General features: G+C 36.7%; 4 protein-coding genes and 2 long non-coding RNA genes across 6 annotated transcripts; 5 read left to right on the forward strand and 1 right to left on the reverse strand.

The window, feature by feature from the left end:
- Positions 1 to 800: 800 nt before the first annotated feature.
- LOC141393124 (MICOS complex subunit Mic10-like) lies at positions 801 to 1159 on the reverse strand. Its single transcript, XM_073966080.1, has one exon. The coding sequence runs from the start codon at positions 1044 to 1046 to the stop codon at positions 837 to 839; it is 210 nt and encodes a 69-aa protein (XP_073822181.1). The 5' UTR covers positions 1047 to 1159; the 3' UTR covers positions 801 to 836.
- Positions 1160 to 5523: 4364 nt separating this feature from the next.
- LOC141393125 (uncharacterized) lies at positions 5524 to 6290 on the forward strand. Its single transcript, XR_012410007.1, has 3 exons — positions 5524 to 5766; positions 5835 to 5918; positions 5984 to 6290. It is a non-coding gene; the product is annotated as an uncharacterized lncRNA (long non-coding RNA).
- A 1892-nt stretch (positions 6291 to 8182) lies between these two features.
- LOC141393126 (uncharacterized) lies at positions 8183 to 9770 on the forward strand. The gene has a single exon (XM_073966081.1). It carries the CDS (start codon positions 8248 to 8250, stop codon positions 9652 to 9654), a length of 1407 nt encoding a protein of 468 aa, XP_073822182.1. The 5' UTR covers positions 8183 to 8247; the 3' UTR covers positions 9655 to 9770.
- Positions 9771 to 14518: 4748 nt separating this feature from the next.
- LOC141393127 (uncharacterized) lies at positions 14519 to 15617 on the forward strand. The gene is made up of 3 exons (XR_012410008.1): positions 14519 to 14761; positions 15163 to 15246; positions 15311 to 15617. It is a non-coding gene; the product is annotated as an uncharacterized lncRNA (long non-coding RNA).
- Positions 15618 to 17487: 1870 nt separating this feature from the next.
- On the forward strand, positions 17488 to 19618 carry JMJD4 (jumonji domain containing 4). The gene is made up of 2 exons (XM_073966082.1): positions 17488 to 18328; positions 18389 to 19618. Exons 1-2 carry the CDS (start codon positions 17724 to 17726, stop codon positions 19152 to 19154), a joined length of 1371 nt encoding a protein of 456 aa, XP_073822183.1. The 5' UTR covers positions 17488 to 17723; the 3' UTR covers positions 19155 to 19618.
- Positions 19619 to 19927: 309 nt separating this feature from the next.
- On the forward strand, positions 19928 to 21952 carry LOC141394730 (alpha-methylacyl-CoA racemase-like). The gene is made up of 2 exons (XM_073969548.1): positions 19928 to 20731; positions 20792 to 21952. Exons 1-2 carry the CDS (start codon positions 20624 to 20626, stop codon positions 21833 to 21835), a joined length of 1152 nt encoding a protein of 383 aa, XP_073825649.1. The 5' UTR covers positions 19928 to 20623; the 3' UTR covers positions 21836 to 21952.
- The last annotated feature ends 770 nt before the right edge of the window (positions 21953 to 22722 follow it).

Raw genomic sequence — 22722 nt, forward strand, 5'->3', positions numbered from 1 at the left:
TCGGCAATAAACCGAAGGTCCCATATCATTGAGCTAATATGAATCGAGGTGCACTCATTGATATGTTTGTGGAACAATTATTGGCCTGTTCCGTACTTTATAAAGTGGTAAAAGTCGTAAATGATTTTCATATAAATTTTGTGTACGGGAACGCAAAATGTGTAAAAGTGGTAAAAATTGTAAAAACTTTTTAGTTCTGGAACAGAGCTTATATACATATACAATGTATATTAGTCCCAATTTACATTAGGCGAGTTTACTTGCGGCAATTGTCAGTTTGATGGAGAGAGAGGTGAGGCATATGGTAACCCTTTGCCTCTCAGTCCCCTCTCTCACCTACAAACTGACAATTGCCGCAAGTAAACTCGCCTAATGTAAATTGGGACTTATTTTATTACATTTACTTGCCCATTGAAAATTTTGAATCCACATTTTTTTAATAAATGCCCCAAAGCCGCCTTATTAAAATATCTGGCAACTCGATGATGACTAACAGTAGTAGAAAGCGTCTTCTACAATGCTCCATATCATTAATGAGTCTATAGCACCTTCAATTTTCACCAAATGTTTCACTTTTGTTCATCATCGTTTCTCGTCATCATCATCAATATGTAATGTCAAAAATTAAATATGAGAATTTGCCATAGCAAACCAAAATTACGTAACAGATTTATTGTTTGAAAAATCGAACTTTGCAACAACTACACTACACGGTATGTTAGCAAAAACACAGATTTAGTTAGGTAAAATGCACAAGTAATATACTTTCACATAATCCCTAGGGTAATAACTGCAATCACTTGTTTAGCATTTTTCTACATTTTTATTTCGAAAATTTACATATTAAGATCTTTTTCACATGTTCTATATGAGACTCCAGCACCGAAACCAGTTCCCATTATGAGGGGCCATGCTTTCCTCTTGAAAATGAGCAGCGACAGCACCGAACCGATGGCCAAACCGCTGACACTTTTTATACCCATATCGGTAATGCAGCGATCGATTTTCTTTCCAAATTCATCTTCTGATTTGCTGACTTGTGGCATCTTGTTGGGAATCGGTATTTTTTGTTTGTTATTTGAGAAAAATGCAAAAACTCTTCGTTCGTTCTCCTCTTATGAATTACGGCCTAGCGACTCAATTATATCAGCTGTTTGGTGGTTTTCTCATTTTGACAGCAGCAATTGGCATTCCTGAATTAGTACGTACAGCAAATGGCAGACAAAATTAAGCCGCATTTAGACTAAATGTGATTTAATTCGCGTCAAAAAATTTGTCAATTCCATTCCAATTCTGTTAAGAAGGTGTTACATCAAATCATACCAAACGTCAAAATTGTTCACAATAACCATGGTGGAATAAGAAGGTGTTACATCAAATCATACCAAACGTCAAAATTGTTCACAATAACGCATTGCTGTGAATTGCTTGTTTACCTTCTGTATGTGATTTTATTCACAATAATGCATTTTGAAAACTAGTGTGATAATCAGCTGTTTTTCCCGTTGTGCCTGTATTATTGTGCCATGGACACAATAAACAATAAAGGGCCAAATAAATACGGTCCGTTGAGTGTCGCGTTACAACAACCACATGAAAACTTCGAGAACAAACTTGGTATCAATTGCACATTTTTCATAAAGTAAGTTTACATTTACGAAATCCACTCGATTTCAACTGGCAATTCCTTTGTGTGTACGTCAAATGAAATGAAATGGATTTCGAGTGGATTTCGTAAATGTAAACCTAGCAATATGTTTGTTGTTTTCAACGCGTCACACAACGGAGCGTATGTATTTGGCCCCTAATGCATTCTTCGTTATGGCTATATCACATCATATGCTTTTTCACATGTATGACATCAGCTGGTCTATATATTAGTATACCCAAAGTGACAACATACACGTGGAAAAGCATATGGTGTGATAAAGCCATTAGAAACCAGTAGAAACCCATCAAACTCACTTGTGTAAAAATGGCAAAACTGCCTGCCTCCTCCAAGTCCTAATGACTTGCCGCACACTAAAACACCGCCTGTGGAGGCGGTGTGGTATTTTGTTAAGTTTGAAAAAATTAAAGCTCTAATAAACATGTGCTTTTTGATTTCCAAAACGAAAGATTCAAATACCTTCTCCTTTTTCAATGATTTTCCAGCGACCCCAAACATATTTACGATAATTCTATTTTCTGCGAGAAATTATCCATGACAATGATATAAAACATTCAAACTGAAAATGTTACGAATTTTCATTCATGTTTTTCAAAATATTTAACAAAAAGTCAAAATATCACTTTTTTTAAATTTCAACAATTTATACACATTTCCTTGGTCCCAGTGCACACTAGCGTGAATTTCATGAAATTAGGCGTTCTTAAATCGAATTCCCCACTACAGCAATTTTAGCTTTGTTCCTTTACTTTTTTAATGGTAAGGGTGGTAAAAGATGAACATGAACATTTTTACCAGAAAAGTAAAGGAACGGAAAAATGGTAGATCTGGCAGCAATGTCAAAAAGAAACATAAAAAGTCAATTTTCGTCTTTTATTTCACAGTTTTTAATTTAGTTTTGTCAGCGTTCGACTTTTTCTTCCATTTTCCATTCCGTCCATTTTCTTTTTCATTGTGAAATAATCGTCAAACAAAAGTCGAAAAATCAGTTCTGCCATTTTTTACCTGCAGAAATTTTGCTGGTAGCCTGTGGTAGAAGAGAAAGACATTTTCGCTCTCTCTCCACTCTCACTCTCTTAAAAATTGCTTCCAGTTTTGCCACTTTTCGGGGTTAAGGAACGCTTTGCAGGTTAAAAATGATAACAAATGGTATCCTCAGGTAAGTAAAGGAACACAGCTATTGTATGGAATTGACAACTTAAATCATACATGTTCTTTATTCGTTGTTCGGCCCATAACTACGAATAAATTACTTATTTCCCCACACAAAATTCTATGAACGAACGACGATTTTTCTACGTTGTTCGATTAGAAATACTCTCCGATCGACGAATAAGTATGTCCCATCCCTAACAAATGAGAGAATTTATCGGAAAAATTAATTATGACATGTCTAAATTCAAAATTGAAAAATTTGTTGAAAACATAAACATTTTTAGAAAAACGGAAACAGATGAATGAATATTAATGAACTAAACATTTTATAAAGATGCAGAAGGAAGATGGTTGTGTTTCCTTTTTAATTCTACACACATTTCTTGTCCATTAGTTCAAAATCGCGTAAAAAATCAGAAACAAAGGAAAACAAATAACTGAAAGTCTGTATACACAAACATTGTTTTGACATGTCCCTCTCTCTCTTTAATTTTGAAAATCGAAACATATATGTACAAATATATTGAAAATACAAAATTATTTAGAATTTATGGAAAAAACGAATGAAATGTGTGTAGTTAAATATAGAAGATACATTTGAAGGAAAGTTTATTGCTTTTCCTATTCTTTTAATGTATATTTTATGTGTTTTCGGTTCAAATTTTCGTGAAAACAAGGAAACAAACATGAATGAAATTTTGTTTATGTTTCTGTTAATTACGAATGGTGTCGTGGAAACGGGTTAATTCGTGTACGTCGTTCGACAGGCGAACAACGTAATTGAAACGCTCGTGTGAACATGACATAAAACATGTTAAATGTACAAAATGGTTACACTTAACAGGATTAACCCAGTGGGTTGGGGTTTCAAATGTCAATTCCATAGCGCAAACGTCAAATAAATCCTCTCGAAGTGGGTTAACCCGTCAAAAATCTCTAGTTTATACCATGGTACAAATACACAGGTAGCCGCATCGGCAATTGTTGGCAACATAAGATGTCAAAATTTGACATCAATTCAATGCAGTTGACACATTATGTTACCATCAGCTGACATGATAATGCTACCTGTATTATTGTACCATGGTTTATACTATGTTTACATTTACGAAATCCACTCGATTTCATCTGTCAATTCCTTTGTGTATACGTCAAATGAAAACTCATCTGAAATCGATTGGATTTCATTTGACGTTTGAGCAATGGAATTGACAGTTAAAATCGAGTGGATTTTGTAAGTGTAAACATAGTATTAACCGTACTATAAGACACATCGTTCTGACCATGGCCCAATTATAAAGGTCCTCTCTCAAAAACAAATGATTTTGATTTGAGCTGTCAAAATTCATATTTGTCATTTGAATTCGCTGTGAGGTAGAGAAATGACAAACTGTAGAGGAACAGGTAGATGTATATCGAAAAAAGAAAACAAATCAACTTTATGTTGTACACGTAAAATGTCAACATTTGTTGTGTTTTGTATTATAATTTAATTTACAATAACTTATTTTGGCAGTTAAAGATCGATCAGCTGGTATTTTCTGTTTCGCCAAACAAAAATAACTGCGTCAACAACTTTTTCTCGGAAAATGTTATGTATGCATCTACCTTAATTGACAATAAAGAAATTCGCCCCAAACATATTCCGTGTCGCTGAAAACAAATTTGTCGCCTTTGTTTATGAATTTTGACATTTCAAATCTTTGTTTTTGTTTGAATTCGCTTGAGAGAGGACCTGTATATTTGGGCCATGGTTCTGACTTATGCTTGAGTGTTGCGAGGCCCTCGAAGCCCAAGTCCGTGCCTTGACCCCAAAAAAAAATTTTGCGTGGAGGGTTTTTTAGGGGAGACCATTTTTGCCTTCGTGGCGGTCTCAAAACCACGGTCAAATTAAAATATCCCTAGCTTCCAATGTGCCGCTAAAGATGAGGAAGCTAGGGAGAGCTAAATGGTAGTAAGGGGGTTAGTATCTGTGTTTTTTAGGCACTTGCTGCGGGTAACATTCACTGTTAGCCATGCCTTGTTAGTGAGGTTAGTTGTTGTTGGCGGGGAGGCAAGTTTTTGTTGTTGTTTTTTTTTGTTGCCTCTTATTTTGTTGTGTGGCAAATTGTTTTGGGGCCACATATTCGGTGTGGCAAATGTTTTATTGGATATTGTGCCAATCGTTGGGGTGTCGATGAATGATTGTGTGTTTTAATTAATACACCCTTTTCTTGCCTGGGTATGCTGGCCAGGACTTAAATTGCAAGAAAACCACATGTGAAGAAATGCATGAGGCAGCCCAAAATTCTATCTGTGAACACACATTCCATTTCAATAAAATATGCATCCACTGACGTTTTGGGCAATCTCATGCACTCCTTTGCATGAGGAACACCTGAAATGAAAGAGAAAAATAGATTAATGAAAATGAATTTATGTATTTTTCTGTAAATAAGGAAAATAAAATTAGAACGACACCAAAATGTATACCACCTCACGAATTAAAAGCCAAAACAATGACAGTTGTCAGATGGCTATGAAAGTCATTCACTAGGAAGGATAACCCAAATGGAACTAATTTACATTAGAGGAACTAAGCAACGTAGGGATACGGTGTTACCGACCTAGAGTTGTGTGCTCTTAGATAGCAGTTGGGAGAAAATTCTGGCTCTTATTTTTCTAATGAACTTAATTATGAAAATTTAACTAGAAAGGGACCATGGATGTTAATTTAGAGTAGGATAAATGGTGTCTTATTACCAAAATGTCGATTAGTGGAAAGTTGCATTTGCGCACTACAAAGGCTATAAAAGAGAGTAGCGAATTAAGAGAGGTTAATAGTTAGAAAATTGGTGCTGAACGGGATATAACCTTTTTATTGAAAACCTGTGAAATTTTAGTGTAATTTTGTTACAATCAAAGAGATTAAACTCTAAGTGAAATAATATACAGAATAAAAGGTGATAATTAGTCTGAGAATAAATAAAAATTATTACAAATTTATGTAAAATTATTCTGATTAAATTAGGTTTGCGGTGGAGTGTTGTGTTTGTTTTTGTGCTGTTAAACCAGTGAAGGAATATTTAACAAGTGTTAGGCGAAAGCCATAGAGGTAATCTAGAAAGTGGCTTAATCTACCAAACAAAAAAGTTAATTTTTTTTTTATTCCTTGGATAGGCAAGCCACATTTACACGCACTGGTTGACCGACCGACGGACAGCAGCATCTTGTGGAGTATAGTAAAGTCAACTTAACACAGACAGCACCCCGGTATTGCCATAAGGTAGGAAAGATTATTTCCCAAACAAAAAATTATCTAGAGCCATTATCTCTGCCCAACCGCCATCTACGGGGCAGTGGCTATACCAGTAGTCCGCTTGATCTTGGTTCAGCACCACAAAGAATTAACTGTTATAATAATCTAAGACACGGAATAAGATCCACATAGACATCAACAAACTGTAATAATTTTACCGTGTCCATTCTACCGAAATATGCACCTAGTGCCACATTGATTTTCCAAGTTAGAAGATTTGAGCATTCTAACCATAACCAAAAAAACTGTAAAACGTAATTGTTGATGACCATGAAAAGATGTTTGGAAATGAAGTCTGAGTGATGTGAAGACAGAAAATCGGTGAATAAAAAGCGACGTCACCATTCTTGAACCAGTTTTATTATTAAATTTATATTGACTTAATATTTTACTTTTCCATCTTATTTATTACTATTCTTAATTATCTGTATTGACTTATTTTATTATTAATATATATTTTAAGTATCTGTTTAGTACATGTTAAAACTTCTTTTTTTCAGCACTCTCAAAGCGTAAAGTTTGAATATAGTTTTTTTTTGTTCCCCATCAATTTCCTTCGTAAAAAGAGCTCTTTTGTTGAAGACTTTAGGGTGGGTGTGATTTCTTTAATGTTATATGTTTAAAAACCACTTTCACTGTGGGTTCAAATATCGCTTTGCGAATGTGAAATTTGTTCTTGTATGTCCAAGTTCATTGTGTTGGATATAAAAGAAACCCATTGAGGGATTTATGTATTTTGTTGGTCAAAAGACCTTTCGTTTTTAATTGATTTGGCAGAAAGCCGTTGAAATTTAAATTTCATTTTTTTTCTAACAGGGAAACTATTGATAAATTAAAACAATTATTTAAACTTTTACTTAATAATTTTGATATTCATTTTCTTTATTTTTTTTTTTGTGATAGTTTTTATTAAAAATCATAAGAAGACTTTTAGTATTGATAAGAATAATTTTGTTAGTATTAGTAATTTACATTAATAAAATGATTTGAATGTTTGTTAAGACCATAATGATGATGTGTTGAGTTAGTTAAAGGAGGACTAAAGGACGAGGTAAGTGATGGATGTGGGCGGTTTGTGGGGTCAGTAAGTAGAAGAAAAGGAGGTACTGATCATGGTTGGGTGGGCATCATATAGGTCATCAGGTGGGGGGTTTATTATGGGGGTGATACATCTTTGTGTTAGTGTAGTAGTGTCAGTATATTGTTCATGATTTAATTGCTACATGTCAGGGGTAGGGGTGAAGGGTTGGGACCACACCCAGAGAGGCGACATGGCTAGCCAGGGCCCCATAAGGAAATGATCCCCCTACAACAGCGCATGTAACAGTATGGCGCCCAAAAATAATGTAATCCGGATGTAAATCCGGATAATTTGATAAAGTGTATGACAGCAACACACTTGGCAATAGCCAATTAGAGTTTTGGAAATAGCCCAACATTTCCCACTGTAGCTGTAGTAACCCAAAGTGCGTTCGTTTCATAGCCATTCTGGACATTAGCCAGAATGTTGTATGTGGCGACACATTGTGGAAGACTATGACAAAAGTTGGGAAATGACATATGCAAAACAGGGAATGATTTGGCCTACATTAGATGAGTGCACTAAAGTAGTTGCAAATCACTCTCTGGAAGATTTGTTTGAATGTTAGTATCGATTTTATTTGTTTCGTGAGCCTGTTCGAATGTAAGATATCCGTCCTAGTGGATTGCTAGGATCTGTTGTATCTGTCCAGTTTGAATAGTAAGATGTGTTCGTGTAGACGATACATCATGTCACAACGCAAATTTGGGACTTTTGTTAGTAATTTGTTAAATTTGTTTTATGTATCACCTCCTAGAATAGACCTTTGTGAAAGACCAATAATGACCGCACACATCACATCTCGTCCGGAAGTCCTCGTATATTAAGAAAAAGTTGACTGTAAGAAATACCGATTATATTAGATATTATAGTAGATTATACCACTTAGGATTTGAATTCGTAACTGTTGTGTAGGGGATGAATATTACAACTCGTTCCAAAACAAGAGAAAATAATAGAAAGAGGTACAGGCCTGAAATTTTTGATTTAAATAGATCGTTAGTGATTGACAGTAAGAAAAAGAGAGATAATACCAACCTTGAAATGGCAGAACCCGAACAAAATAATCAGGGTACAATTAGAGACCTGTCTCAGACCATCAATGTTGGCTCCCCGATTACTAATTCCTTAGGACCAGTTTATCTGCAGGGTGCAGTGGGAGGGGATCTCCAGGGAAATGAAAACACTCCCCAGGTAAATCTGTTAGGCCAACGAGTCCTGGAAAGTAAAATCCAAACCCTGAAAACAGAAATGGATGAAATTAAAAATATGTTGTTAAATTTGACCAAAACAATACAAGAAGGGAATAGGGTAGGTCAAATTCATAACCAGGTACCCGAAAGGCGAGTTCATTCTACAAATAGTGCCGCAAATGTAGCTTCCACTAGCGGAGGTGTAGCACACCAACTAAATCCACCACCAAACCAGTTGGCAATACAGGGTCAGGTCCCCAATAGCCACAGTATGGCATCTACCAATGGGACAATGGAAAATAGAGTCGATAGGGAAAACGTAGCTCCACAGGGTGTCAATACTTCTAACCAGTTGGTAAGACAGTTCCCGGCCCAGAGTAGCAGTTTAGTACCATTTGACCCAAGGTATGGAATCAGAATGAACAAGTTAGGTCTTCGTTTTGATGGGAGCTCCTCGGGACTCTCTGTTGAGGAATTCGTATATCGTCTGGAGTATTTCCAAAGACAATATGGCATTCCGTGGGCTGAAATAATAAGAGATTTTCCTCTCATGCTCACAGGAAGGGCAGAGTCATGGTATTGGCTGTTTGAAAAGACTCACAAATTCCATGATTGGGAAGACTTGAAGCATAGCTTATTAAGCCAATATCAGTCTTCCAAGACTAATGTGGAATTAATAGCCGAGTTAGCCCAAAGGAGACAACAGCCAAATGAGTCCATAGATACATACTTCCATGCCATGGGTCAATTGAGGGCAAAATTGGTTCAACCACTAAGTGAGTTTGATATGATTAAGATAATGAAGAAGAACATAAGGGAAAATGTTAGCCGCATAGTATACCCCATTCAAGTCTCTTCAGTGGAGCAACTTCGCATAGAATGCAATGAAGCTGAAAAGAACTTCCTCAGGAGGGAAATTAGGCCTTATGCTCCACCACCATCTCGTCCACAAAGACAGGTCAATGAGGTTGAATATGATGGGATGTATTATCCGGAAGATTTTAACCAGGATAGAGATGGGGTGGGGGAAGTAGATGCCCTACAAACCATGAGGCAACGGAACCCAAACATCGGGTGTTGGAACTGCCAGAAATCAGGCCATACATTCCGGGAATGTGAAGCCACAACTAGGGCATTATTTTGTTATAGATGCGGAAAACCGGGGACCAAGACACCTCAGTGTGACGTTTGCCAACAGGGAAACCGGAACAGGGGCGTGGACACTACGGGGGGGCCACGTCCAACTGTAAACCCCTAAGAGTTTTAAGAAATTTCCAAAATCAGTCAATAACACATAAATCAATATTAGACCAGATATCAAAAGCCAATGATGTGGCCTTTGAACCTGAGATGAGGCATTATATACCGCTAGAAATCAGAAAGAAAAATTATGAGGAAGTTCGAACAAGAATTATGGGTAATAGCGATGTCCAAAAGGGAAACGATTCCAAAATTAGAAAAATTCGCCAAAAATTCAGAAATTGACATAAAGAGATGAGTTTGGTTATAGATTCCGTCAAGAAGTTTGGTGGTAAGAATGACCCAAGATTATTTGCCGAGGTAGAAGTCCAGGGGGCCAAAATTAAGGGTCTGTTAGATACCGGGGCTTCGGTCAGTATCCTGGGAAGAGGGTGCAGAGAATTTTTGGAACCCCTAGATGTCGGCATTAGCCCGATATTTTCAAACGTAAAGACTGCCTCTGGTCAGCAACACAGGATACTGGGAAAAGTAAAACTAGAAATAAAATATAACGAGATAATTAGAGAACTAGAATTATATCTATGTCCCGACCTGGAACAGGAATTATACTTGGGCATAGATTTTTGGAAATTGTTTAACTTAGTACCCGAGGTTCTTGAGGCGAATGAACTAGATATTGAAAAAATGCAAAAAGACATTCTGGATGATGAAGCCTACAAGCTAAATCCCCATAATTTATCTCCCCAACAACAACAACAACTAAATGAGGTCATAAGCTGCTTTGACACCTTTGAAGAGAAGGGTTTAGGGAAAACCACTTTAGAGAAGCATTCAATAAAGTTAATAGATGGAGCAGAGCCTGTTAAGGATCGTCACTATCCGTTATCTCCGGCTGTCCAAGCTATAGTGTACGAGGAAATCGACAACATGCTCCGGCTCAACGTGATAGAAGAGAGCGAGAGCCCGTGGAGCAACCGTACCACTGTAGTTCGGAAGCCGGGGAAAAACAGGTTCTGTCTCGACGCTCGAAAACTAAATAAACTAACAGTGAAAGATGCATACCCACTTCAAAATATTGATGGGATTTTGAGCAGGATAGATGAAACGTACTTCATAAGCAGTGTCGATTTAAAATATGCCTTCTGGCAAATCGAACTTGACGAGGAAAGCAAGGCCTGTACTGCGTTTACAGTCCCCGGGAGGCCATTATACCAATTTAGGGTAATGCCTTTCGGGCTCTGTAACGCAGCGCAGCGCCTTTGCCGACTTATGGATAAAGTTATTCCTCAGCGCTTAAAAGAACACGTTTTCATCTATCTTGACGACCTCTTAGTTATATCTAGCGATTTTGAAGAGCATCTTCGACTCTTAACTGAAGTTGCGATGTGCCTGAAAAAAGCAAATTTAACCATAGGAATGAAGAAATCACAATTTTGTTTTCAGGAATTGAAGTACCTAGGGTTCATTATTGGCCAAGGACAACTGAAGACAGATCCCGATAAAATTAAGGCGATTAGGAGTATAAAAGTACCCCGGAACCCACGCGAAGTTAGGAGTTTCCTTGGAACCGCGGGCTGGTACCGCAGGTTCATAAAGGACTTTGCTACAATATCTGCCCCGTTGACTGATAGTCTCAAGAAGTCGAAAAAGTTTGAAATTAGTGAGGCAGGGATTAAGGCATTTGAAAATCTGAAAAAGGCCCTTACCTCAGCTCCCGTATTACGCCATCCCGACTTCACCAAACACTTCTACATACAGTGCGACGCTTCAGAGTATGGCATAGGGGCCGTTTTATACCAATTGAATGACAATAAGGAGGAACACCCTATAGCCTTCTACTCACAGAAGCTAAACTCGTGTCAAAGAAACTATAGCGTGACCGAGAAGGAGTGTTTGGCAGCGGTGATGGCTATTCGGAAATTCAGGCCTTATGTAGAAATGATGCCTTTCACCGTGATAACCGACCACGCATCCTTAAAGTGGCTAATGTCCTTAAAGGATCTGAGTGGTCGATTAGCACGGTGGTCACTCCAATTACAGGCATACAATTTTGAGATCCAACATAGAAAGGGATCGGAAAATGTTGTGGCCGATATGTTGTCTCGAGCTCCTGTTGATAAGGAGGTCGATGAACTAAATATGGAAGAATTTCTAGACTTCGAAACGACTGAATTTGAAAGCGAGGAGTATCTCGACCTGATCAAAACCATTAATGAAAATAGCCAACGGTTGCCAGATCTGAAAGTAGACAATGGTATGGTCTACAAGAAAAGTCTTCCAGATCAATTAATAGGGGATGAATTTCAGTGGAAACTTTGGCTACCAACCGGGATTACCCATGAAATAATTTTGAAGGCACATACCTCACTTACGGCATGCCATGGAGGGATAACCAAGACCCTGGAAAAGATCAAAAGATTCTTCTATTGGCCGAAAATGGCAAGTCAGGTCAGACAATTTATAAAAAATTGCCAAAAATGCCAAGAATCGAAGGCCAGCAACCAACATCTAATGCCCGATATAGGAAAAGAAGTGGTCACCGACAGACCCTTTCAAAAATTATACATCGATTTTCTGGGAAAGTATCCCAGATCTAAAAAGGGGAATGCTTATATTTTTATTATTGTCGACCACTTCTCGAAGTTTACTTTTTTAAAGGCAATGAAAGAAGCCACTGCAGCAAACGTTGTGCAATTTTTGGTAGAGGAAATATTTTATAAATTTGGGGTCCCCGAAGTGATCCATAGTGACAACGGGGCCCAATTTGTCTCTAAGGCTTTTCAATCAATGATCGACTCGTATAAAATTAAACATTTAAAGACTGCCTACTATTCCCCTCAGTCAAACGCTTCTGAGCGGGTTAACCAGTCTGTGATCACTGCTATAAGGACTTATCTAGAAGAAGATCACAGAGACTGGGACCTGTATCTGAATGAAATCGAATGTGCATTGCGGAACTCGATACATTCGGCTACAGGAGTAACGCCATTCTTCGCAATATATGGGTTCCACATGTTTTCCAGTGGACAAGATTATAACCTGGCCCGGAAATTGATGTCAATGACAGACCACGAATTGACAGATTTACAGAGACACGAAAAACTTGGGATTATACGAGAAAAGGTAAAAGAAAATCTCCATAAAGCCTATGAGAGAAGCTCCGAACGGTATAACCGGAGGGCCCGTGTCGTAAAATTTAGACCAGGCCAGGAGGTATATAGGCGGAATATTGTCCAATCCGATTTTGAAAGGAATGTCAATGCAAAATTTTGCAAGAAATTCCTGAAATGTCGGATTGTGAAACCTGTAGGAGGCAATATGTACGAGCTGGAGAATCTTCAAGGACAGCCTATTGGCATTTATCACGTAAAGGATATTAAATCCTAATGTGCAATATTGAAATGAACCTGTGATACTATTAGAACTAAGCAAGTGTGTTTGTGTTGTCCTAGTAGTTTTAGGTTCAATTTAATAGTGCAATATAGTGATTTAATAATACCTGTGATAAACCAGTACCTGAGATTATAATGTTCGTCAATGTCCCTATTTTACACCTAGCCTAATTATACACCTTTCTTATTTATACACCTCTCCTATTTATACACCTTTCCCCTAATTATACACCTATCGTATTTATACACATAGCCTAATTATACCCCTATCCTGATTATACACTCCTAATTTAAGTATACACCCCTTAGGTAAAACTTACCCAACTCATGGTCCGATATAAACCCCAACATGTTTCGTTAGATGGTCCATATGAAAGTCCGAAAAGTGTTATCCTGTGGTTCAGCCCTGGAAAGAAACAAACCCGTCACCAAGTATCGGAACTGTTAAGACAAAATCGTGATAATACTTCCCTAATAAGTTTGCCCGGCTTATCTCAGGGCGTGAGAGTTCCCCACGTTGGGCTTGATCCGCATTATTCTCCAAAAATCTGCAAGCCCATCGCACACCATCACTGTCGGCATACTTTGCCAGTGATGGAGTTTTGTTGCGAGGCCCTCGAAGCCCAAGTCCGTGCCTTGACCCCAAAAAAAAATTTTGCGTGGAGGGTTTTTTAGGGGAGACCATTTTTGCCTTCGTGGCGGTCTCAAAACCACGGTCAAATTAAAATATCCCTAGCTTCCAATGTGCCGCTAAAGATGAGGAAGCTAGGGAGAGCTAAATGGTAGTAAGGGGGTTAGTATCTGTGTTTTTTAGGCACTTGCTGCGGGTAACATTCACTGTTAGCCATGCCTTGTTAGTGAGGTTAGTTGTTGTTGGCGGGGAGGCAAGTTTTTGTTGTTGTTTTTTTTTGTTGCCTCTTATTTTGTTGTGTGGCAAATTGTTTTGGGGCCACATATTCGGTGTGGCAAATGTTTTATTGGATATTGTGCCAATCGTTGGGGTGTCGATGAATGATTGTGTGTTTTAATTAATACACCCTTTTCTTGCCTGGGTATGCTGGCCAGGACTTAAATTGCAAGAAAACCACATGTGAAGAAATGCATGAGGCAGCCCAAAATTCTATCTGTGAACACACATTCCATTTCAATAAAATATGCATCCACTGACGTTTTGGGCAATCTCATGCACTCCTTTGCATGAGGAACACCTGAAATGAAAGAGAAAAATAGATTAATGAAAATGAATTTATGTATTTTTCTGTAAATAAGGAAAATAAAATTAGAACGACACCAAAATGTATACCACCTCACGAATTAAAAGCCAAAACAATGACAGTTGTCAGATGGCTATGAAAGTCATTCACTAGGAAGGATAACCCAAATGGAACTAATTTACATTAGAGGAACTAAGCAACGTAGGGATACGGTGTTACCGACCTAGAGTTGTGTGCTCTTAGATAGCAGTTGGGAGAAAATTCTGGCTCTTATTTTTCTAATGAACTTAATTATGAAAATTTAACTAGAAAGGGACCATGGATGTTAATTTAGAGTAGGATAAATGGTGTCTTATTACCAAAATGTCGATTAGTGGAAAGTTGCATTTGCGCACTACAAAGGCTATAAAAGAGAGTAGCGAATTAAGAGAGGTTAATAGTTAGAAAATTGGTGCTGAACGGGATATAACCTTTTTATTGAAAACCTGTGAAATTTTAGTGTAATTTTGTTACAATCAAAGAGATTAAACTCTAAGTGAAATAATATACAGAATAAAAGGTGATAATTATAATCGGGTGCCACCGTGGTGCAATGGTATGCACACCCGCCTTGCACACATAAGGTCGTGGGTTCGATTCCCCGGCCAGGCAACATCAAAACACTTTTCAACGGTGGCAAAATACCCCTCAGTAATGTTGGCGACATTTCCTGAGTATTTCAGCCATGTAAAACTTCTCTACAAAAGTGGTGTCTTAGACACGCCGTTCGGACTCGGCGATAAACTGTAGGTCCCATATCATTGAGCTAATATGAATCGGGGTGCACTCATTGATATGAGAGAAGTCTCCCTTGTCCCTTATGGGATGTTTGTGGAACAATTATTATATTATTATTATAATTAGTCTGAGAATAAATAAAAATTATTACAAATTTATGTAAAATTATTCTGATTAAATTAGGTTTGCGGTGGAGTGTTGTGTTTGTTTTTGTGCTGTTAAACCAGTGAAGGAATATTTAACAAGTGTTAGGCGAAAGCCATAGAGGTAATCTAGAAAGTGGCTTAATCTACCAAACAAAAAAGTTAATTTTTTTTTATTCCTTGGATAGGCAAGCCACATTTACACGCACTGGTTGACCGACCGACGGACAGCAGCATCTTGTGGAGTATAGTAAAGTCAACTTAACACAGACAGCACCCCGGTATTGCCATAAGGTAGGAAAGATTATTTCCCAAACAAAAAATTATCTAGAGCCATTATCTCTGCCCAACCGCCATCTACGGGGCAGTGGCTATACCAGTAGTCCGCTTGATCTTGGTTCAGCACCACAAAGAATTAACTGTTATAATAATCTAAGACACGGAATAAGATCCACATAGACATCAACAAACTGTAATAATTTTACCGTGTCCATTCTACCGAAATATGCACCTAGTGCCACATTGATTTTCCAAGTTAGAAGATTTGAGCATTCTAACCATAACCAAAAAAACTGTAAAACGTAATTGTTGATGACCATGAAAAGATGTTTGGAAATGAAGTCTGAGTGATGTGAAGACAGAAAATCGGTGAATAAAAAGCGACGTCACCATTCTTGAACCAGTTTTATTATTAAATTTATATTGACTTAATATTTTACTTTTCCATCTTATTTATTACTATTCTTAATTATCTGTATTGACTTATTTTATTATTAATATATATTTTAAGTATCTGTTTAGTACATGTTAAAACTTCTTTTTTTCAGCACTCTCAAAGCGTAAAGTTTGAATATAGTTTTTTTTTGTTCCCCATCAATTTCCTTCGTAAAAAGAGCTCTTTTGTTGAAGACTTTAGGGTGGGTGTGATTTCTTTAATGTTATATGTTTAAAAACCACTTTCACTGTGGGTTCAAATATCGCTTTGCGAATGTGAAATTTGTTCTTGTATGTCCAAGTTCATTGTGTTGGATATAAAAGAAACCCATTGAGGGATTTATGTATTTTGTTGGTCAAAAGACCTTTCGTTTTTAATTGATTTGGCAGAAAGCCGTTGAAATTTAAATTTCATTTTTTTTTCTAACAGGGAAACTATTGATAAATTAAAACAATTATTTAAACTTTTACTTAATAATTTTGATATTCATTTTCTTTATTTTTTTTTTGTGATAGTTTTTATTAAAAATCATAAGAAGACTTTTAGTATTGATAAGAATAATTTTGTTAGTATTAGTAATTTACATTAATAAAATGATTTGAATGTTTGTTAAGACCATAATGATGATGTGTTGAGTTAGTTAAAGGAGGACTAAAGGACGAGGTAAGTGATGGATGTGGGCGGTTTGTGGGGTCAGTAAGTAGAAGAAAAGGAGGTACTGATCATGGTTGGGTGGGCATCATATAGGTCATCAGGTGGGGGGTTTATTATGGGGGTGATACATCTTTGTGTTAGTGTAGTAGTGTCAGTATATTGTTCATGATTTAATTGCTACATGTCAGGGGTAGGGGTGAAGGGTTGGGACCACACCCAGAGAGGCGACATGGCTAGCCAGGGCCCCATAAGGAAATGATCCCCCTACAACAGCGCATGTAACATGAGCTTGGTTTACATTTACGTAATCCACTTGATTTCAACTGTCAATTCCTTCGCGTATACGTCAAATGAAAACTTATCTGAAATCATTGGATTTCATTTGACGTTTTAGCAATGGAATTAACAGTTGAAATCGAGTGGATTTCGTAAATGTAAACAAAGCATAAGCAATAAAACGTAGGTCGCATATCATTGAGCTAAGTCCCAATTTACATTGGGCGAGTTTACTTGCGGCAATTGTCATTTTGTAGGAGAGAGAGGTGAGGCATATGGTAACCCTTTGCCTCTCAGCACCCTCTCTCAGTCCCAATTTACATTAGGCGAGTTTACTTGCGGCAATTGTCAGTTTGTAGGTGAGAGAGGGTGCTGAGAGGCAAAGGGTTACCGTATGCCTCACCTCTCTCTCCTACAAAATGACAATTGCCGCAAGTAAACTCGCCCAATGTAAATTGGGACTCACCTACAAACTGACAATTGCCGCAAGTAAACTCGCCTAATGTAAATTGGGACTAACATGAATCGGCGAGTTCCAAGATCTATTTATTTCATCATGGCGAATACTCATTGATATGAGAGAAGTCCCCCTTGTCCTTTTGGGGGATATTGTGGGAACATAGTTATGTATGCATACGATTATACTACGGGGAATTATTAATTAGTCATATCCGTCTATGAATTGCTACGATAGCAATAGGCTAGGCTACCTTAATTATTACATTAAGCGTGGAACAGCTGTTCGCTATTTTCCTTCAATTGCAATTTGTTGAACTAGACCCCATTATTATTTCACTGAAAGGATTCTTTGAACTCTAGTCATCACATCCAAATTATTTAATTTACTTTTTATTCAATTTTAGTTTTTGTCTATGTTTTTTGTGTAATTCACTTTGTGATCTTTGTTTCTGATATGGGAATAATTCTTTAACAACACATCAATTCATTAACCTCTTATGGCCAGTGATTTAGAGATTCTAGACTTGGATACACATTCATCGTCCAATAACGAAGAGTTCCCACAGTATCCACCACAGAATATACAACGTTTCCAAGTCGACGAAATAAGTTACAATGATTTCTATTGGCTTTTTATGGAACGTAATATACCGGTTGTTTTGGAACAGGTATCAAACAGCTGGGAATGTCGCAATTGGATAAAATCAAAATCAGGCTGTGCATCTGATAGGGTCAACCCCAACTCCATAAACTATGACTACCTCAAGGAAAAAATTGGCAATATACTTGTACCAGTTGCTAATTGTGCTGTGGAGTATTTTAATAGCCATGCCAAAAGTGAAATGTTGTTTTATGATTTCTTGGAATACTGGCAGCAGCAGAGAGGTGAACATGATACTACCAATCCCACTGAGTTAAGTAACAGAAATGAAAATACCACCGACTTATTGTACCTAAAAGACTGGCATTTGAAAGCTCAGAATCCCAACTATGACTTTTATAAAGTTCCTAAACACTTTGCCTCGGATTGGTTAAATGAACATTTATTGGCTACGAACAGTGATGATTATCGTTTTGTTTATATGGGACCAAAGGGGACATGGTAAGCATTTGTTTAGCTGATGAAATGTTCAAGTTTTAATTAAAATCTGTTTCCATTTAGGACGCCATTTCATTCTGATGTCTTTGGATCATTTAGTTGGTCAACCAACATAATTGGTATTAAGAAATGGTTACTCCTACCTCCCCGAGAAGAGTTAAAACTTGCCGATCGTTTGGGTAATTTACCCTTTAGCATCGATGAACAACTATTAGACCAACATAACGTCCATTTTTATGTACTAATGCAAAAAGAAAATGAATCCATATTTGTACCCAGTGGCTGGTATCATCAAGTATGCAACGTTACCGATACTATATCTGTAAATCATAATTGGTTTAATGCCTGCAATCTACAACGTATTTGGAACAATCTGTCGCAACAAATGCAACGTGTGATGGCCGAAATAGATGACTGTCGCCAAATGGATAACTTCAATGAACATTGTCAGACAATGTTGCGTGCAAGTTTTGGCATAAACTACCTCGATTTTATACAACTCATACAATCAATAACCGAGAGACGTTTGATAGCAAGAAATAATAATAACACTGCCTCAGATACTAACCACCAACAACAAATTTCATCATCATCATCACCACCACCACCACCACCACCGACGACAATAATGTCTTCCAATTTGACATTTTTTGATCATTATACACCTAATCATTATCACATACAACATGATTTGCAACGCATTGCAGAGGTGGTTGATTTAATGCTACAGGATTCGGTTATTTGTGATGATCGCATAGTTTTATATCGTAAATGTATACAATTAAAGGAAACATTAAATTCATCATCAGCATTACCAACATCATCATGAATATTATAATAGATTTAAATATTATATTTATATTATAGTATATAATATATACACACTATATATACTTATTTTGAATGACAAAAAAATAAGATTTTTTATAAATAAAGCCTATCGTAAAAACTCACTCATTGCGAAAGTCATAATTCCTTAAACTCCATTGCAAAAAGTTCTTAGGATAGTACAGGAACCACCCGGTCCAATCATATGGTGTCTATATTTCAATACTCATCACATTGCACCTGTTCAACAAATGGATAGTAACTCACAATTTTCTGTTTTTCAGTAGGCCTATTCTGTAACTTTTTAACAACTTTACTCATTGTTTATTTTACAACAATCTCATTTGTTTGTTTTATTGTTGTTACAAAAACAAAAGAAATTTAAACAATATCGGCAGTTGTTAAAATTTACAGAATAAGCCTACTGTAGAGACAAAAAAACTTTTTATATATTAGTAGTTACTATGAAGGCATAAAGAGGTATTATTGACGAAAGAGTAGACAACATAATGGTAAATTTTTACAGTTGTTGGAGTTGATCACTATGCATAGTTTTTAATAAAAAGTAAAAATTTCAAAATGTTGAGTTAATCCATGTTTATATTATAGCCTTTTGCAGGGTTAACCTTCCTTATGAGGATTTGTTTGACGTATATGTAATGGAATTGACATTTAAAACCCAGTGGGTTTGTTAAATCCGGTTATATATAAACGTAGTATTACTACCCTTTTATTGATAGGTGCGACATGTTATGGCCAAAAATATAATAATTCATATGTCGAGGAAAGAACAAGTATGCCATTTATTTCAAAATTATAAAACGTCATATTCCTGCAAAAAATTTAATTGCACTGTCTTACACGCCATTTCCAGAGCAGTCCAAGTAATATAACTAACTCTCATCGTGTCAAACTGTTGCATGACATGGAAAAAAATTCATATTCAGCATTAGATTAGGATAACAGATTGTGCCGTATCTCTTCAATTGTCTACTTTGGACGCGAAATCGATTTTTTATATTATCTTCCCTTAAAGTCGTCTCTACATCCCACTAAAAACTGTCCAAAAAAGATTTGGAAGTTAATTTGTATGTCAACCCTATTTTCTCTACCTTATCTGCCTTCCCATTTCTCTCCAAGAAAAACACAACGAATATGTGTTTAGCTATTTTACTCTTTATCCTACCCGTTAAAATACAAAAGCAAAAAAAAACACCTGTTTAATAAACATTTTATTGGACACATTATCAAACACAAGAACTGAAATATAGACCTGCACCAAAATAACTTATCAATACAAGGGAAACAACAGCAAAGCATAATCAGTACAACTTTAACAGTATCTTTTTGCAATCAATCCAAATTCCCAAATTTGCATTATAATGTGAACTTTTATATTAATGGGTTAATATTACTCATTGGGAACAGATCGTATCGCATTAGGTAGCACGGCAACGAATTTGTGGCAAGATGCCTCTTAAAGGTATTAAGGTTTTGGAATTTGCTGGTCTGGCACCAGCACCATTTTGTGGCAAAATTTTAGCTGACTTTGGTGCAAAGGTTACAGTGATAGATAGGGTGAGTAAATAAGGTATCAACTTTCCGTCGCATATTTGACCATTTGTTTTATACTCAAAGGTGAACGATAATATTTTGAACTGCATGAATCGTGGCAAAAGTATATTGGCGATTAATTTAAAAGTACCCGAAGGACAACAACTTGTCCGAAAATTAGCTGGAAATCATGATGTGCTCATCGAACCATTCCGCCCTGGAGTTATGGAAAAACTTAATTTGGGACCCGAAGTTTTATGCAAAGACAATCCCCGACTCATCTATGCCAGACTAACGGGGTTTGGACAACATGGTCGTTTAGCTGCTCGTGCTGGTCATGATATAAATTATGCTGCTGTTTCTGGTGTTCTATCCATGTTGGGTCGTAAAAACGAGAAACCTCAACCTCCCATCAATATCTTGGCCGATTTTGCAGGTGGCGGTCTAATGTGTTCATTGGGTATTTGCCTAGCACTTTTGGAGCGTCATCGTTCAGGACGTGGCCAGGTTGTAGATTCTGCCATGATTGATGGTGCTGCATATGTATCTAGTTGGTTATTTATGGCACGTAATAATGTAAAATGGATGTTCCAAGGTGAACGTGGTACCAATACACTTGATGGTGGTTCTTACTTTTATGACGTCTATGAAACTAAGGATGGAAAATATATGTCTGTTGCTCCCATCGAACCTCAATTTTTCGATGCATTTAAAGATAAACTAGGTCTACCCGAACTTTCGCAAAAAGTTGTAAGCGATGATGAAAAGATCGCAGCCAAAGATATACTCACCAAACGATTCCTTGAAAAAACTCAAGCTGAATGGTCGGCCATATTTGAAGATATTGATGCTTGTGTTTATCCTGTTATTGAGTGGGAATCTGTTTTGGATCATGACCACCTCAAATCTCGTCATACATTTGAAAAGCTTGATGATGGTTGTTTGGCACCCTGTCCTGCACCACGCCTAAGCCGAACACCGGGCCAACTTTCAACTCGTCCCAGTACATCGCTAGAAGCCATTGAAGAGGCTTTGGATATGATACGGGACTTGAAATTAAGCAATGTCGAAATGCAAAAATTAGTAACAGACAAAGTGTTGATATTGCCCACCGAAGCTAAATTGTAATCAGCAGTTCTACGAAAATAAACTATTTGTATGTATAGATTTTAAAAAATTAAATTCGTTAGCTCATATTGAGTTCTACTCAAAGCGAATTTAGGAAGGTGATAAAAAAGGCAAATTCTGCCCCCCTATTCAGTAACTTTTTAACAACTTTACTCATTGTTTATTTTACAACAATTTCATTTGTTTGTTTTGTAGTTGTTACAAAAACAAAAGAAATTTTAACAACTTTTCAATCGATAAAAGTTACAGAATAGCCCTACAGGCCGTAGTCTTCATATGCTGTCAAAAGTTTTTACCCGAAAAATCTAAAAAAAATGGAAGAAAACGATAAAATATTCTTCGCGAAGTTTAAATAAAGACGTTGTAACAGATATGTATTCTTTATAGCAGCAAAATATTTGTTATTTATTTTTGATTTAAAATATGTTTTGATAGCAAATGAAGACATCATCATAATCTTCTTTCTTGCACCATGGTCTTACTGAAAATATTTATCTGCAACATCTACATAAAAGCAACATCTACATATTGTCGTGCTTTGATCCTCCAAACGAACTTTAAAAAATCAACGTCGAATATTTGGATTCTCATACAAATCTTTAAAAACAACAGTACAGTAGGCCTATTCTGTAACTTTTATCGACTACAAAGTTGTTAAAATTTCTTTTGTATTTGTAACAACTACAAAACAAACAAATGAAATTGTTGTAAAATAAACAATGAGTAAAGTTGTTAAAAAGTTACAGAATAGGGCTAATGGTCTACTTTTTTAATTCTCCTAAAAAACTTTGAAAAATCCGAGCGACTTCCTTTATTTGGAACCTCGATATATCATGTTTTGGTCCGACTAAACTTTAATGCTGAGATTGCGCCATAATTCAAGTTTA

The sequence above is a fragment of the Musca autumnalis genome, unplaced genomic scaffold (assembly GCF_047663935.1).
Source record: "Musca autumnalis isolate F117 unplaced genomic scaffold, ASM4766393v1 scaffold_2, whole genome shotgun sequence".
Taxonomy (NCBI): domain Eukaryota; kingdom Metazoa; phylum Arthropoda; class Insecta; order Diptera; family Muscidae; genus Musca; species Musca autumnalis.